Here is a 17,941-nt window from a genome sequence, read left to right as displayed (position 1 = left end):
ATTGCAGTCTCTTACAACTGGGCTGCTCGATGTGTTTCCATACTTGGGAGATGGCGAGACTCTACTCCCTCCGTTCAAAGATATGCTCCGGCCAAAACATCTTAAGCTTCCCGTACGAGAGCGATTTGTTATTGTTACATAAAGTTTGGGCACGGGAGAAACGCTATTAATTCACAATTCGTTATTACAGAAGTTCTCGTTAAATGTTCCTTCATTTTGCCCATAAATGACTAACTACAGTTAGATCTCACACATGAAATTACTGCACACGGCTTCAAAGTGCCATTTTATTCGTAAGGCTTGTTGTCTACCTGTCTTTTAAGGAAAAGCGTGCATGAAATGTTTGCTCCTTACTTGCGAGTTGCATTTTACTGGATTTTCTGCTAGTCGGTTGGGGGGGAAGGATCATTTTTCCACACAAATGTGAAAAGCTCACGCTGGCTAATTAAATATTGTAAAACACAGCATTCACAACACAGCAACCTTTTCCTTATTTTATATAAAAACAATATAATTTGAAAAATAAATATGCATTACGGTTTTACATAGACACAGGAGAAACAGGTTAATAGTGAAGAAGAAACAAAAAAAAAAAAAAAAGAGCTAATAAATGAGGGATCTAAGACGGATGGCAGACAGATTGTTATCCGAATTTCAAATGAAATGGCGTTGGCGGTAGTGTGTGCTGAGATTCTTTGCAGTAGTTTTTATATTTGCAGGACAGGCAAACACACACAGGTCCGCTACCTATTTTCAACAAAACACTTACGCATTGGCAAATGTACATGAAGACAAGATCAAACACACACAGACGCACAGATAAAATTCTAAACACCACCCGCACTCTACCATGAGTGGGCTAAAAATATGATGACATTTCATCAGTACAAATGATCAATTTAGGGAATGTTAACAAATCAGTATATTTATATGTATAAATATATATATATGTTTTTCTGCTGTTATTTCATGTTCTTTCAAAAAGCACAGGGAGTCCCGATGCCTTCAGGAGCATTCAGCGACATTAAACACGGAGGAGGATAGGGAAGCCACAGGTACACAAAACAGCATATATAAATAGACCAATTTAAATATGGGGGGCTTGGGGGGGGACTGAATACTGAAAAATACTCTATAACATTATAAATTATCTAGGACAAAACTATAGCATAGAGGGATATTAATTCTGAAGTTCAATGGCGATATGTAATCAAAGGGTTCTGTAATGAGCTTAAAATCTAACAAAAATATGTTTTCCTGAACAGAAAACAAAAAAATAATTTATAAAGCACTTGAAAGATTTCTCAGTACATTTTGAGGCACAGTTTTTTTTTTTTTTTCAAATGGAATCAACCTACAGTAAAGGATGTTTTCAGTGGTTTTCATGTAGCACAACATTAAATGCTATTTCTGATGACCGATATCCCTTTAAAAGTATGTGTCTCTTTGTCTCTGCTCCTGCAAGCTTGACGGTTGTGAAACTGTCCGAGTCAGCTTCCTCAGAAGAAAAGTAACCATATCTTGATGAGACAGATTTAAGATTTCCATCAGCTGTCCTTCTTGTTCTGCTTTTTTTTTTTGTCTCCGACAGTAAAACAAGATGTCCAAAATCCATCCGCAGAGTGCTGGTTTTCAGCACCGGCTGCTAGTAAAAGCAGTTAAAAACATCTTGACTCGAGAAGTTTCCCAATGCATTACACGTGACAGCGGGACGCTCGTATCCAGTGAAGTAATTGCATACAATGACAACAACATGACACCTGCATCGCAAGCCTGTTTTGTGTCAAACGACAGGTTTTAGTTGTTTGATTTGTAGCAGCATAACAATTCTGTCTATCAGTCTGAGGGGAATGCTTTCCACAGAAGAGAAGAGCTCACGGTTCAAAGGTCAAAGTGCTGTGCTGTGAAATATCTATTATATTATATTATATTATATAATAGAATAGAATATTCCTTCATCTTGTACATCTGGTGCTGCCACCTCTCTCATCTTCTTGGCTTGTCACATCTGAAATTAAAACCAAAAAAAAAAAGGGGTGGACATGAGTGTTTTTTGGTAAAAATATTGGGAAAGAAGGTGGGACTGAGGAGAAACGGTGATCTAGGTGACAAGGATGCTGAAAAGATAAATTGTCTCAGCTTATACTGTCAACATGTTAAAATAATTGTTAGTCTTTTTTTTTTTTTTTTGACAAAATCAACTCTTTCCTCTGCTCAGATTTTTGTGTGGAAGTAAATGACTTCGACAGTTATTTTAAAAAAGATATGGTACTGATAATGGTAATGGTAATGATATGGTACTTTCACGCTTTGACCATTTGTCCAAAGACACTTTGGCATGTAGACAGGAGGGGTTGGGAATCGAACCATCGACATCCTAACTGAGGGGACGCCCGTTCTACCAACTAATGGTGGAGTCTGAGCCGACCTCGATGTTTTTGCAGTGCTTTCTGGTAAATCACTTGGTATCTGTCCCCTAAAGCATAATCTGCTCTACTATCTGGACCATTTGGTACATTCTGGGAAGTCCAGAAAATGCCAGATTTGTTTTGGATCTTTTGACCCAGCATGCAGGTGAGGCCGAATAGGTATGTTGTTGCAAAGTTTATTTTCTACCACTCAAACAAATTGATTTGTGAAACATAAATGGAGGGAATAAACGGCTCTGCATCCTCTCAGCTGTCGTTGTCAAATTTCGTATGCCTTTGTACGCTGTCAATTTCTGCTGTACTTTTTTTTGAATATTGATCAAGAATGAATTTAAACATATCCTACGATTAATTGGATTAAGCAATGCTTGTTCTCCAAGCGCAACGCTTACCTGCAGCTCCTTTCATTGAGCTCTAGTTGGCGGTCTTTACAGTATTCGTCTGTGTGTTTGCAGGAGCAACGGCACGTTACGGGATCCTGCACAAACAGACGCTTCCTTCTCTCCGAGCAGCGATCACAACACGGCTCACAAACACTGAGTGGAGTGAGAGAGAGAGAGAGAGAAAGACAGACAGACAGGCAGAGATGGAAAGAAAAGGAAGAGATGCAGATTATCACAATGTAGCATTACCTCACATAGAAAAAGGTCAGCGTCGGGTCAAGTCTTTCATATGCTCCAGTTTGCACTTCCCAGGCATTGCCCAGCTATTTGCATTGCATGTGTCAGTTGGGTAGTATAGCACACAGGTTCCAAAAGACCAGGCAAATATACAAGCAGTAAAATTACCCTCCTCCAATCCCCCAACCTTCTCTCTTTGATTGGGTCACTAAGAAGTGCCTTGCTAGACATGCGTTGAGCAAAGCTCTGGACCAGGTCATGCAGCACAAAAACGACACGTATCAGCTTGGAATTGTAGTGCAGTGATAGCACAATTCTTGCTCTCGGTCTTACAAATAACCCACTCTTGATAAAGAAGACTCAAGGGGTCTGCTTGGTGCTCCGTTAAGAAAGGGTTTCTTTTATTGAAAGGTGAAGCTAGTTTTGCCAGCAAAGAGAGACATAGATTCAGAAGCTGCAGATAACAAGGGAATGAACATTTCTTCACAGGGAGAGGTCAATGGACAGATAAAGGCTCGGGTGCTCCAGTGATAGCTTATTACACATATTATATATATATATATATATATATATGGCACAACAATTTCCTTCGAGATGAATAAAGTTGTTCTTATTCTTATTCTTATTCTTATATATATGTATATGTATATACACACACATATATATATATATGTGTGTGTGTATATATATACATATATATATGTGTGTGTGTGTGTGTGTATGTATGTATATATATTATTTATATATATATATACATACATATATATAATATAGAGAATACATAAAAATTAAATATATATATATATATATATTTATATATAAATATAATATAGATATATAAAAAAAAATAAACAGACATGAATACTTTTACATTACGACCACTGGAGGAACATGTGTTCATGAATTTCAATAAAAACGATGCTTTTGCATTGTTGCATTGTTCATAGACAAAAGCAGGCAAAACAACAACAACAAAAAAAAATCAAACACAGTGAACACTGCTGAACAATTAGGAGGTTTACAAATTCCCCCCGGCAAAGAAAAAAGGCAATAGATACCCATCACTCATATCTCAACTTTACATAAAAAAGTACCAGCATTATGCTTCGAGCAGAAAAACCTGTTTGGAAAGATGAAAAGGACACTGGGGGGGCAACTGAGACGGGTATGAGACACAGCAAAGTGGCACAGACTCAACACTGAACATTGAACACAGCACTATGATACCAGCACAGATACAGCGTGAGCCGGTCTGCAAAAGCATGCTGGCGGATCTGTCAGTTCTGCAACATCAGTTCTAAAAATCTGTTTAAATCCAGCTTTTTTTTTTTTCCCTTCACAGCGTGGTCTTTATCGTGGAACCAGCTATCTCACGAGATGTTAGGGGGCACTTGTGCCTCTGGTATCGGCTGTTTCATCAAAATATGTCACTGTTGTAACTCATCCATCCATCATTCCCATCAATCTTACGAGAAAAAGGGAATAGCATTCCGGACGAAAAGTATGTTCATAATGTTGTCGGACCCTTGCGTGGGGGTTTTATGGGGTGGAAACGTGTTACAGTTAATGTCTCAGGACGTAGAATATGACAAACAATTCCACTGTGACTCCCTAGTTACTGGAACATGGGAGACATTTGCCTAAATGGCTTTCGGCCAGAAAAGCATTCTGTCATAAAATATAGTCTTTCCAAAAGAAAGTAAGCCAGAAACACTTGTAACATGTGGTTAGGATTGTGGGAGGTTCTATTTCAACCAAAACCATTATGTTTTTTTTTTTTTTATATGCTATTGCATAATCTAAAAAAAAGACAGAAAACTGAAAATAAATGAAAAAAAAACAAGGAGAACAAGAAGATGACAAGTTAACAGAAAAAGACAAAGACTCCAGCTTCGAGCCCCCGGTCATCTCAGTGAAGAGCCAGAATACTCCATTAACCGCAGGGCCTAAAATATACCTTACATCGGTAACTTGACCGCCCAAAAAGTTTCTGACACAAACCGCCTATCTGCCCGAATTACTCCCCGGTAGAAAAACAGTGAGACCAACTTCTCCGAAACACCTGGTTACTGCTGTTATGCAAAAACTCTGCTACAGCTACGTTAGCAAAACATACAGCGGACAATCTCATGGCGACTGTAGAGACGAGCACAAGGACACACGGTTCACAGAAGCGACATGCTAACGACGATGAAAAAGATGCAGATTAAAAGGGGCAAATGAGCTCCTCCCAAATGAGCTTAACAATGAGAAGCGCAACACTTAGGTGCAGGTAAGTTGAGAAGGCGGAGCTGACATACGCATCGTGAATTGTTTTGTCTCTGTTTTTCTTTCGTTTTCTCTTTAGGCCTTTGCCCTTGCCTTTCCGGGATTTTCTGGAAGAGAAAGAGGACAACAACGCAGAGAGATGCCTGAGACACTGAAGAAAGAGCTGCGGCAAAAATTCCTTCTTTTTTTTTCCCAAAAACTTTAAGATGACGGCTGGAGATGCCAATTAAGATTTTGAGATTGTTGTTGAATTAAATATCCCAGATATAGGTCATTCAAAACAACTTTCTGTTTGATTTGGATGTTGATCACTGATGAAATATCACATTACGAGAGAAGCATCAGGCAGGGTTATAGATACGGTTGTGTAGGTCGCGTGTCAAATGAGTGCAGCGCAAAAAAAAAAAAAAAAAAAGAATGAAATTAGTGGTTGAAGGTGATGAGAAATGGCCTGTTTTAAAGCTTAAGCAGCCGTTACTATGAGTGCTTCTGATCATTTAAATACACACAGAGAGTAGTACAGCTTAGCGTCGGGGTTTTCAGCTGCGAATATCAAATGTTCCATGAGAAAATCACCACTGTATATTGTCCAACTTAAATGAATGCAGAATGTGTAAGCAATTAATAGTTTGTGGTTGCGGCTTGGCCGCGTTGGCCGTTCTAAAATTTCCCAGATGAACTGAGGACAATAAAATGGGTTTTACCAAACCTACATCTTTCAATCTATCTGGGTCAACTCTTTATGGCTGATTCAACTTGTTTCAGACCGCAGCACAATGAGAACGGGTTCATAAAGGCTTCTGGAGGATACGCTTCTCGTGTACAGGGGAGGGGGGGGGGGTTAAATCGTCTAGCTCCGTGTTTTCCTGAGCGAGCTGCGGGTTTATCTGGCACATGTTTTTTTTTTTTTTTTTTGCCGTATAGCTCGTGGAGAACCTAAAAGGAATTTCTGCTGATTTCTCACACCTCACTTTTGACAAGAGACTATGTCATCCTATTGTATGGGTCAGAGGGCAAACATCTGCGTGGTCAATATCTTGGGAGTTCACACCGAACAAATGTACAAAAATAGACCGTATATGATAAAAGAGCATGATGCATGTACAGTATGTTTTTTTTCTTTTGCCTGCATCCTATAACCCGCGAGTTAAGATTGCTTTATAAATGTAATTACTCTACATACACTCTTCCCCAAAAACATGATGATGTACGGTATTCATTCAGTCAAAGGCCACAATCAATTATTATATTTTTTCATTTTGTAACCTAGCACCATACAAGAGTCCTCATGGTACTTGAGCAAGTTGCATATTGCACCACGGGTGGTTTCAAAATCATTTGCGATGTCACAAACCATGCTGGAATGTACATGCCTTAAACTCAAAAAGAGTTCAAAAACCTGCCCTCATCAGCAGCTTCTAGCGTCCGACGCCTCATATAAACACACTCCTGGTCGAAAGTGAAACATCGGGCAGGAAAAAACACAGATGAGCAAAACATGTTTTTAAAGGAAGAAGATTGCAGAAAAGGCCGGTTATTATCAAATGTGCACAGTGGCAACAGAGAGCGCCAGTCGACAGCGACGGCGATGGGAAACGGGTGACGCTGATCTGTGCGGAAGAAATGTTGCTATTTTCAACATTTAACTGACAGTTGCTTTCACAATGTCTGGAGAATGACAAATGCAGCAGAGGCTGCAAGCGCGTTGGCTCTTAGAGGTCAATGCCCTACTGGAAAACAAAAAAGTATTAAACCATCAGAAGCAGAAGTTGAATGACCCTAAGACCATTGGTTTTTCGCAACGCTCACCGAAGTAAGACTCGTAAACGGTTAATGCCGGGTTAAAGACAAGGTCTAAAACGAAACCTTATCTATATGACAAATGACCCAACATAAAGCTAAAATGCAACTAAGAGCCGGCCCGCTATGCAGATTTTAACAGTCATCCACAAAGGGAGGATTAAAGAGCGTCCGTCAATGACCGACTTCCGTCGCATGGGATGGAGCGCGCAATTAACCAAGAACCATAAACTGTGACAATTCTTCAAATTCTCCCTTATCTATATCAGAGCAACCGGTGACAGGAATGACAGAAGTTAAGTGGGATGTAAGGGGTGAAGAAGCGACGTGAAGAATGCAAATATGCAATAGAAGAGTGTAAAGGTCATGTGTGGAGAGGGCAACGACCTCATTAATTGTCACACATTCACCTGCACGGATTAGAGTGGCGTTCCGTATCTATATCACCTGCTACAATCGCAATGATCTCATGCTTATCGGTCAAAACATCGGGTTTTGATTGAAGTACATGACTCGGCGGCGTTTTTTCATGTGAAGTCAAATTTTCTATTTTCTCTGTTTTGTGGAAATCACAGTATTACGTTATCTTGGAATAATGAGGCATTTTTGCTCAAATGAAAAAAAAAAAAGATTTTGCAATTTTTGGAATTTTTTCAAATTTATCAATTTACTTCACAAAAACACCGTTAAACACTGGTTGGCCCAAAACTAATGCACAAAAGTAAAAAGGGAAACTGGATTAGATGACCATATTGGGGTTCCTGGCTTCAATCGGTCAATGTTACCTGTAAAGTCAGCCAGCCGTTTTGAAAAAGAAAGGCAAAATTGCATAAAGAATCTTATTATCTTAAGAAAATGAGCTTTGCTTTCATGAGATCTTGTGATTTCGAGAAAAGGTATGCCGGGCAGACCCCAGGTAGTTTTGTCGGGAGCAAAGTAGCAGGCGGGTGGGAAAAAAATTACAATAAGACTGGTAAGATCTGTTTAGCCATGAGAGCATGTGGGATCATTTACCAAAGCCTGAGAGCAGCAGATGACTGAGATTGAAAGTTTGTTTGCAGGACAAAACAGAAAAAAAGATCAAATCTCCAGTCCCCATTGTTTCATACCAAACACCCAATCTCTGTGCAGAAAGAGCGCTGTACTCACTTTTCTTTCTGGTCTTTCAGTTCTTTCTTTAACCTGAAAGACAGGAACAAAACAACATGGCATTAGCTCAGAGCGTGCTGTTGTTTGCTTGTAAACAGATACATATCAAGATCGTCTGCACAGTAGAGAAAGGCTGGTTATAAGCATGCATTTGTGAGTATGTGTGTGTGTGTGTGTGTGTGTGTGTGTGTGTGTGTGTGTGTGTGTGTGTGTGTGTGTGTGTGTGTGTGTGTGTGTCGGCGGGGGTGCATAAATGTTTTCAAATCATGTTACATCATCACACTTAATAGAAAGCATTGTAAATTTAGCTATTCCGTTGTTGACATGGACAAACACAGACACACACAGACACACACACACACACACACACACACCCACACACACACACACACACACACACACACACAGAGGGAGATGTTCACCCACAGTCACACAAACATGAATACAATAGCCGGTTTGTTATTTCATTTCACTTCTGGTCAGTGTGATATCTCTTGCCAGTAAGGAATTGCGGGGAAATCATTTGCTGGCAAATACCGCAGACAACAGTTTTTCAAACATGTCAAGTGACAACATCTCATTTAATACGTTTTTTGAGCCAAGTTTGTTTTAAAGGTTTGTACTGACTCACAAGTTAAGGAGTGTGTTAATATACTTATATTACCAAGAGATGACACATCGTCATATAATTTGTCACTTCAAATCAGCAGAACTTATAAACCATAAAAACATGTGGGGAAGTTACGTTAAGTGCATATGGAGAGGAAGTCATTGAAAGAAAATAGACGCATACAATAAATCTCAGAGGAAATGTAAAGAGGATCAGTCACTTGCAGAGTAAGTCGGTGGAGGAGAACGCGGGTATGGAGGAGAGAATTTTCAGACGCATCATGGAGCAAATTTTTAAAAGGTTGGAGTGGTGCCTAAACTTCCTTCCCACTCCAGTTTCTTCCTTGTACCACTCTTGCTCCTGCCCCCGAATACATTTGTGCACACGCATGTTTTTTTTCTGTCAAAAAAAAACAGCCCAGCACTTGTACCTTAAAAAAAAGGAAAGTCTGGAGTCACCTACTTTCGCCGTGACGAACGATAATATAGCGTAACTGTAAATGGTATGTAAAAGGGTTTAAAAAAAAAAAACAGCAATGCTGTACGTGCACAGAGGGAAAGTGAGCGGAGATGCACAGTAAGTGGATCGCTGCTTGAACAAGGAGCAGAGATTCTCACTTCAGCGGTCACATGCCATCCAATGCAAGTGACTCATCATTATTCAACACCGCATACAGAACTTTTACTTTCCACTGCAGGCTCCTTATGACTTGGCATCTCGCCGTACAGTTTTGTGCGGGAGTAGACCACCTCTGTGATGGTGAGTTTAAGATGAAAGACGGTATTAAAAAAAAAAAAAAAAACACCTCCTTGATTTCTGATGTTAAATAAGTCACTCAACACCTGATTCTAGAAAATAAGGTTCATTGGTCTGGCTGAGACGTAGGACCTGAAATGCCAAAATTGGGATGGGAATAATTACAATTACTTGCAAAATACATATTTTATTGCCTGTTTATATATTATATAGTTATTTTATTGCCTATCTGTTTTTTTTATATATATTGTCTTTTTTATACAGTTTTATATTTGTATTGTCCAGGACTACAGATGGAAATTAGCTATGAGCTATAATCTGGTACAAACATCTCTGCCTCTGTGCTTAATGTATTTGTACACTGTCCTAATAAACTTCTAAACAAACAAACAATCCCCATAATATCTCTTTAAATAGCATCTCTTTTCAGCTGAAAGTGAGTAAAACCTCGCAAAGATACATTAATGTAACGAGATAAAGTTCTCGGTAAACAGGAGCCATTTTTTGTCTGGTGTAAGACGCACAGGATTGGCAGACGATGCGTCAAAATACAGTGTTGAGCTGTTTTTTTTCCCCCTCATTGGGGAAGAAGAATTTAACTTCGACAAAATGGCGAGTCAACTCCAACTTGCTAATAGCAACCATCGGATCGGGTCCTGAAATCAAGCCAGTCATGTCAAGGTACAGCTATATTAACCCTGCTGTTCCTCATCACTACAAATGCCACAAAATACATGAAAATGTCCACTTATCCCAGAAATAGATTTTGAGCCTCCGACTTGGAAAATGTTGGTATAGAAGAGTCACACATTTAGAATAGCACTAAATACATCTAACGTACCCTAGACATTGAACCCCCCCAAAATTACGTTACATTGACACATCGCAAACATCGACCGTGATCAGATTCCTTCCGTCCGGGGACTCTGGACGGGGCGTGGGAGTCTGGTGGTTTTCGACATATATGAGATCTCGGCACTCGCTTAAAAAAAAGGAGCCACTAGAGACAACCGTGCTTGGGTTGTCTGCCAACAGCGCTGTCCGCAACACTCGTTAGATTTTCCGGAGACGTGGGAGGACGATGCGCGTCCTCGCTGTGCACCCGTGTCAAAATCGTCTCCGTCGTCGTCATCGGAACGGTGTGATTCGGACAAAAACATGACCCTCTAACTTGCCATTTCAGGAGTGCCTTTTCCAAAGGGGGCAAAGAGGGAGCTCAAGGGAAGGCGACATAGTCAACGATTAGCCCGGACTGGGACATCGTTGTCGGTCGATGATACGGTGATGAAACGCTCGCTGCTGGTTTGTTTTAACTAACTCAAATTGTCCACGTCAGCGCTTTGAATTCAACTCCTATACCTACGACACTTGAACTATGTGGCGAAACCAATCATTAGAGGCATAAATAAATATTGACTCTGCTCCGGACCTAATTAGAAGAAGTCATCTGACTTTGTCCTTTTCTGTACCCCAGCACATGAAGGACACACACTACTTATCTCAGCGATCAATAACCAAACCTATGTAGTTCCGACATTGAACCCTAAACGCCAAACAGGAGAAAAACAAAGGATTCAGTAGCACTACGCCAGGACAAATGTATCTCCTTCAGTTGAGCAATATGGTGGAATGAGGATAAGCCAGAGCAATAAGGATACCGCCTCCTGCGGTAGGCTTTAACCTCCTCAGGGGGTTTTATGATCAGCAAAGTAAAAGAAGGAAAGATAAGATATGAATCTACCGGCATCTGTCAAATGTGTCAGAGGGAAACTGAAAACAGAAACTCCGCATTGACGGTATGTTTTTTGACCCCTGGTCTATTGCGGCGTTACGTATTTCGGCGGTGCGTTCATGTGTTCGTATGAGTGTGTGTTTGGGGTTTCTTACCTACACTCACATGCACTGTGTTCTGTAAAACTCATGAAAATGTCATTCTGTTGCCTATGGGGTTTTATTCTTTTGATCTGCAAGAAGAAAATAAAGAGAAAAGACAGGTTGTTACGAAATTGGATACAAACATCGGCTGAAAAACGACAGGCATACGTCTTTTTTTTCAGGTGACTTCGGGTGAAATGACGACAGTTACAATGTGAGAGTCACAGCCAAGTCTCATGAACTATATAGTAGCGCGCTATTTTCCTTGGAATAACGCATACTTTTTTTTCCCTTTTTTACCGCTTTTCCCTTTACTCCTTAGATCAGGATCGCGGCCGCTGAAAGGCAGCGACTCTTGGTCAATTGAAAAAAACCTCTACTGCTGCTAATCAGGTTTGAGCAGCACTGGAAAATAAGCGGGACGCTGAGGCACCTGGAGCCGTACCGGGGACTCCAGATGAATACCGGCATGTTCTGCAAACCACAGTTATGTCAGAGAATAACACGGGCAAGCATCTTTACCCCTTGCTAAACATTTAAATAAATCAAGAGCAGACAGGTTAGTAAGGTGCAGGTTTCCTGCGGTTCGCATTTATTCGGGCTCTCAGACCGCTTGACAGCTCATACACTCAGGACTCTTGAGTTAGCAGGAGTGAACATAAAAAGGGGAGGGAGAGGGGAACCTCTTTTAGGATCAGGTTCAATTTTAGCCCAAAGGGGAAACTCTGGACTAATGGGAGGCACTTGGACTGAGAGAACGACGCCAGCGAGAGGTAAAGTTTAGCCATCGATATTTCTCAAAGAACTTTCAGAGAATATTCACGTCTGTGAATATCTGGAACAGGTCAAAAATGGTTTTGTGCAAATACTGTTTTGAGTACACGTCACTTTTTGGCATTTAAGTCGAATATTAACTTGATGTGTTTATCACTACTAACCAGGCCTGATTGTGAAACATCTTTACACAGATGTATGGTTTATTTACAGCTAACGGAGTCTTTTTACTCTATTTTTCCACTTTATTTATATTACCTTCCTTTATATAGATTTCTTTTATATATTTACAAATGTTGGATCTACTTTAGGTTGCCATTGCGCCCTCTAATTGCCCCTCTGGCACAAATAAAGTTTCTCTGATTTTGATTCCTACATATATATAGGCTGAAATGATTGATGAACGCAACCTCGATAATACAGATATTAAATCATAACACCGTCGGATGATGTTTTCTCAGGAGCAAAACAACCGCGTCATGGATGACCAGAAATTCAACCGTGTGTATACAAACAGAAAGCCTCGATGAAATTAAAGTTTTTGAACCGCTGTAATTGTCGACTTTGATAAATGCCGTTATAACTCATGTTATAGCCCAAATATATTTTTAAATGATGTTTTGAGATTTTACAGCAAACTCCGGAATGAGCCATTCTGCACAGGGAGGCTTTTGGTCATTTTACACTCTGTCAAAGGGTGTTTATATGGTTTTAATGGCCGACTTACATGACTATTTGCGGCACTAACTGGCAACTGACAAACGGACGAAACACGGGCGCCGATGGCGGCTGTGCACGCCAGTCAACGTCTGCCAGAAGTCCTGCTCTAGCTTTGTGGAAAACACGGAGATATGTGGGAAGAGGGAGTTGACTGACTGCCATTTCTGCCTGGGCTAAGAGGAACTGAGGTGGTTCAGGGACGAGGAAGAGGAACCTAAAAACCCTCTTTCCACTGGTGGTCCCTTTCAGACACACACACATATCCAGATAATAATAAGAGAACTGTTGAACTTGGATCCTCTCACTTTTCCCGAACCCATGAGGCAAAATTCAACACGACACGCGCCGTAAAGTTGCTGACCTCCATTGTAACGTTATAGCTGGACGTAGGCATACACTGCATTATTTCATCTGGGCAGCAGCCGGCGCAGCGCGTCAACACCACGCAGGACGGGACGAAGATGTGCTCCACCTCTTCTGGATACTCCTGCAGAATCTCCACCAGCAGCTCCCGAGGCTGACACCAGCTCTTGTTGTACACCTCCACTAAAGGGATCACTGTGAGAAAAAGTCAGAACGGATTGGGTTAGAAAAGACGTGTGCATTTAATTTTTACACGCGGGCCAACTAGGTGTCATTTGAATTGAACAAAATGAAAATTGCAATTTAAATATGTACATTTTTTGGCATTTTATTTTAACTTTAAAATACTTAATGATCATACACATGCGCCGACATTATTTTGTATGGAATCATCCATATGAAATTTAACAAAGGGAAAAAATAAGGAGTTTCTATAGTCGATTGATTGATTCAAAATATTCAAAGAAAATAGTTTGGCGGGCCGGATAAAAAAGCAAAACGGGCAGGATGGGGCCCGTGGGCCGTAAAATGTCCGGGTCTGGGTTAGAAGATGAAGTTCTTTGCAACTGAGCTTAAAAATATAAGCCTCTGCCTCATTAGAAGCCCAACTTTTCACCCCCACCCCCCCGCCCTCCTTGCCCAATCTTTGGGAGGAATTCTGCTCTTGAGAAAGATATTAGGACACAGACAACCATCAACCCCAAACTATCATTCGGATACAAGGAGTGGGGTTAAAACAGCTCCCTGGGTAGCCAAACCAAACATACTGGGCCTGAACAATATCATGAAGTTCAGCTTCTGATTGTCCAAATCAGATTGGGTAACACTTGGATTGCGCAAAGCAAAACTGAGCCAGGAGGGTGAAATTCCATTCTATAAAAGAGCCTGGACACCAGAACATTTCCTCAGCTTAACCTCAAACACGCGAGACAGTGTACGGGTTGAAAACATCCAAAATGTCTTGATTTATGGGTAAAATGGCTCTCATTTACTAAGAAAAAAAGAAAGGAGGCCGGGTCAAACATTTGCACAGAGGCGGGCTGTGTGACCCGTCCACTGGGGGGAGACAATTCTCCCTGTAACGTCAAGGTGAACCTCACACACACACACACACACACCAGCTCCCACTTTGGCTCCCGGCCAACCGTGGAGCCCTGCGCGGAGTGTATTCCCACGGTTCCCCGTGGGACACCTACCGTCATGAGGACCTCTCTGTGCGTCCCTCGGTATGTAGGCATTCTGCAACAAGAAAAATTCAGTTACTTTAAAAAAAAAGAACAAGTAAAAATGCAACTGTAGGCAGAACTGCAATTGCCTACACAGTTGCGTAATATATATATACATATATATATATATATATATGTATGTATATTTGAATACACACACACTCAAAGACACACACACAAATATTTGGTCGTATATACAGTTGATGGCGTCAGTGGGAGTAAATGTTCATTCAGGAAATCTATTATAATCTCATCAAATCCCTTATCCAACATGATGTTTGTCGATTTTGTGCCAAAACATATAGAGCGTTAAAGTGATCGTCATTGTTGACGCAATTTATATTTGCCACGCGTAATCGGATTACGCGTGTTGTTAGGAGCAGTGTGAATATAGATGCCAAACCGTGCACGTAAATGCGCAACGTGGCAAAACTTAACACCCCCGGATTAAAAAAAAAAAAAAAAAAAAAGATGAATGACTTTTGTTTTTCTTTCAGTTTCGCCAAACAACCGACGCGTGTCTCGACCTTCCCGGCATCGGGGGTCCCTAAAGGGTCGCGGTCTGGAAGGTGTGTGTGTGTGTGTGTGTGCGCGCTATCACCACTAGTTTTTTTCCACGCACGCACACACACACACGGTCATGCACGCGTTTCTCGTTCGCCAAAAAGGTGCGCAATAGCACGCCGGTGTTGCGTGAGACGCGCTCCTCCTGCAGCAACGGTGACTCTTTCCTCAATGAAACGGACGGCAGAGAGAAAGAGAAAGAGAGGGAGAAAAGAGGGGTTGTGTGTAGCGCTCCACCCATTTCTGGTGGCGTGAGGGGGGTCATACATCCCCTCTCCAACCCCCCACCACCCACTCCCACTCCCACTCCCACCCCCTGCCCACCATCTCCACACACACTATTAACATATTAGAAAGGGATGGATGCCCTGACACCGGGCGATGATGTGCAGTTGGGACAGTGTTGACCATGTGTGTGTGTGTGTGTGTGTGTATGTGCGGTTAGTTAAATAAACATCAGGACCGTCTGTGGATTTTTTTTTTGTTGTAATTTTCCTTTTCTCCCAAGAGATGCAGAGCTCTAAATGCCCCCCCCCACACACACACACACTCCCTCCCCGAGGGTGACACGCTGTTATTAACAGTAATCCTTCAAAAGTTTAAGTCTTATTCCTGGAAAATATGCAGCCTCTCGTGAAAGTGGCGTGTGAGATCTGTGCGTGTGTGTGTGTGTGTGTGTATGTGTGTGTGTTTCCACGCTGAAACCTTTGCTCAAGCCTGCCCGGAAACTCCATTTATGATTATACAGTGAACGGTTAAAAGCTGCGCTCTCGGATCCTTTTTTTTTTTTTAAATCGAGAAAGAAGGCATGCATACTTTGGGATATTTAAAAAAAAGTTGAGTTTTTAACAATCAAAAGTGGCGCTTCTCGCGCCGTGGAGTGGGCTGGTCACGAGTGAACCTGCTCCTATGTTCTACTTCAGCCGCTGCCTCTTTAATGCGTAATAATATCTCCAAGGTGCTTCCAACGCGGGGCCTGCAGCCGCCGCGGCGTCCCGACTTCACTTTATTATCGTTATTATTATTATCAATATTAACAAATCGACGTTTGTGACGAGTTCACGAATACCCGAAAAATCAACTTGGCGTATTTTAAAGCACTCCTCCCCCCCTTCCTACCACTTTAAAAAAAAAAAAAAAACGGCGTGAACCTCTCATCTGGTTCAGACGCGAGGGGTGACCTCGGCAGAGGAGACACAAGGACGCGCGTACAAGAACCGGTGCCCCCAATGGACGTCGTTTCACGTCTTTTTCTTTTTTCTTTACGCCACCACCACCACCACCACCACCACCACTCCTCCCCTTCTTTCCCTCCGCTTTGGCACACTCACCTTGACAGCCGACAGCGTCAGAAATAATAATGCCAAACTGTCAATAAAGTTCATGGTGTTAAAAATCCAATCCAAAGCCAGGTATTAAAATCCAAAAGTCGCCCGTGGGCGATTCGAGCATGAAGTTTATGAGCAGGAGGACGCAGGTGGAGCGGTTAGGTCTAAATAAGGGGCAGGGGGCTGGGATGGCCAGTCCATGTTGGTGCCGGGGTCGAAGCGTACAATCCTTTGGGCATGACTTCTCTCTCGCTTTCTCTCTCTCTCACTCTCTCTTTCCTCAGCTGTTGCAGATTATTTTCACAATATTCCAGAAAACAAAAACGAGAATCCAAACGTCTCACATCGTTCCGCGGCGGTTCTTTATTCTCTGGTGAGGGAATATCTACCCACATTACAGAAATAATCCCATGTTGCGCGCCCCCAGGGCCGCCTCTCTCTCTCACCCTCCCCCCCCAAAACACACCGAAGCGTTTCAGTTCATTGGAAAAACCGGTCGCTTGCACCCTGAGCGCCACGGGGCCGTGGGGATGTCCACGCGGAGGAGGAGGGTGGCGGGGAAAGTGCTGATAAACGCGACAGGAGAAAAAAAAAAAGAGCAAGGAAAGGAGAAAAATTAAAAAAGCAAACACACAAAAAAAAAACTTTGCCTCCTTCGGCTCCCGGTTCCGCTTGCAGTCAGGGCGCACTAAGCGGCTCAGACGCAGCTCGTCTCCAACTCCAAGTCTCCATAACGCAGCCGGGTAACCGCGATTGGTGGATCACCGGGGTGGGTGTGTCCTCCGTGGTTGATAGACCTCCAATTTTTTTTTTCTTCAAAAAAAAAAAAAAAACTCATGTGATCAATTGGCGTTTAAAGCAAGGAACTGCTGGAAACACTCCAACCCCCCCCTGCAAAGTTGATAGGGCATCTCCATGTCTTGCGATTTCTGCCGGTGCGTTTCTTTACGCGTTTGTATCCGGTAATCTGCGCATAAAACGTCACATAAATGTGTGTGTGTGTTTTTTTTCTATATTTGAGAAACCTCTTATGAGATGTTATCTTCTCTCGATATTTTTGCAGCCCCCCCCCCCCCCCCCCAAAAAAAATATATTTCTATATTTAGGAGAGGGGCACGCAAAAAAATATGACCTTCATTTGCGCGTTCGTTCCCCCGTTTTCAAGTCCCGTGGTGAACAAAAAAAAAAACTTCCAGGAAAGAAGAAATCAAACTACCGAAGCCGGGAAGCATGCGTGTGTGTGTGTGTGTGTGTGTGCGTACACGCACGACTTCCTTGTGCGTTCGTGATCTGAGCAACGTCGCCACCGCACAGCGCCGGTGAATACGCGCGGAAAATTGGGAGTAGCCTCGACGCGTGACCCACTCCCACTCCTCCTCCTCCTCCTCCTCCTCCTTCTCCCCCCCTGCGACCGAGCCGGTGAGGAGATTTTTATTTTTTCCTTTTTTAATGTTCCTCT

The 17,941-nt window shown here is 42.1% G+C and overlaps 1 protein-coding gene across 4 annotated transcripts; it reads right to left on the bottom strand.

The window, feature by feature from the left end:
- Positions 1-275: 275 nt before the first annotated feature.
- Positions 276-17,212, bottom strand: vegfab (vascular endothelial growth factor Ab). Of its 4 annotated transcripts, XM_086166651.1 has the most exons (8): positions 16,486-17,212; positions 14,561-14,603; positions 13,363-13,559; positions 11,520-11,596; positions 8,267-8,299; positions 5,350-5,424; positions 2,822-2,965; positions 276-2,008 (listed from the first exon to the last, which is right to left on the bottom strand). In XM_086166651.1, exons 1-8 carry the CDS (start codon positions 16,537-16,539, stop codon positions 1,987-1,989), a joined length of 645 nt encoding a protein of 214 aa, XP_086022777.1. In that variant the 5' UTR covers positions 16,540-17,212; the 3' UTR covers positions 276-1,986. The 4 variants fall into 4 exon arrangements, with proteins under 4 accessions (XP_086022777.1, XP_086022779.1, XP_086022776.1 ...); XM_086166653.1 differs by lacking the exon at positions 5,350-5,424; XM_086166650.1 differs by lacking the exon at positions 16,486-17,212 and having other exon boundaries at positions 14,561-15,062.
- Positions 17,213-17,941: the final 729 nt, after the last annotated feature.

The sequence above is a fragment of the Fistularia commersonii genome, chromosome 20 (assembly GCF_037954325.1).
Source record: "Fistularia commersonii isolate RoL2024-O1a breed Wild chromosome 20, RoL_Fcom_v1.0, whole genome shotgun sequence".
Lineage (NCBI taxonomy): Eukaryota > Metazoa > Chordata > Actinopteri > Syngnathiformes > Fistulariidae > Fistularia > Fistularia commersonii.
This window is presented reverse-complemented; position numbering and strand designations above follow the sequence as displayed.

Bases quoted from the DNA above. Each gene is read 5' to 3' on its own strand.
- vegfab (XM_086166650.1), bottom strand. From the start codon at position 14,708: ATGTATATATATATTACGCAACTGTGTAGGCAATTGCAGTTCTGCCTA. The intron at 13,560-14,560 runs GTAGGTGTCCCA...TTTTTCTCACAG, and splicing joins ACAGAGAGGTCCTCATGACG to TGATCCCTTTAGTGGAGGTG. The intron at 5,425-8,266 runs GTGAGTACAGCG...TTTCTCTTCCAG, and splicing joins CTGAAAGACCAGAAAGAAAA to AAAATCCCGGAAAGGCAAGG.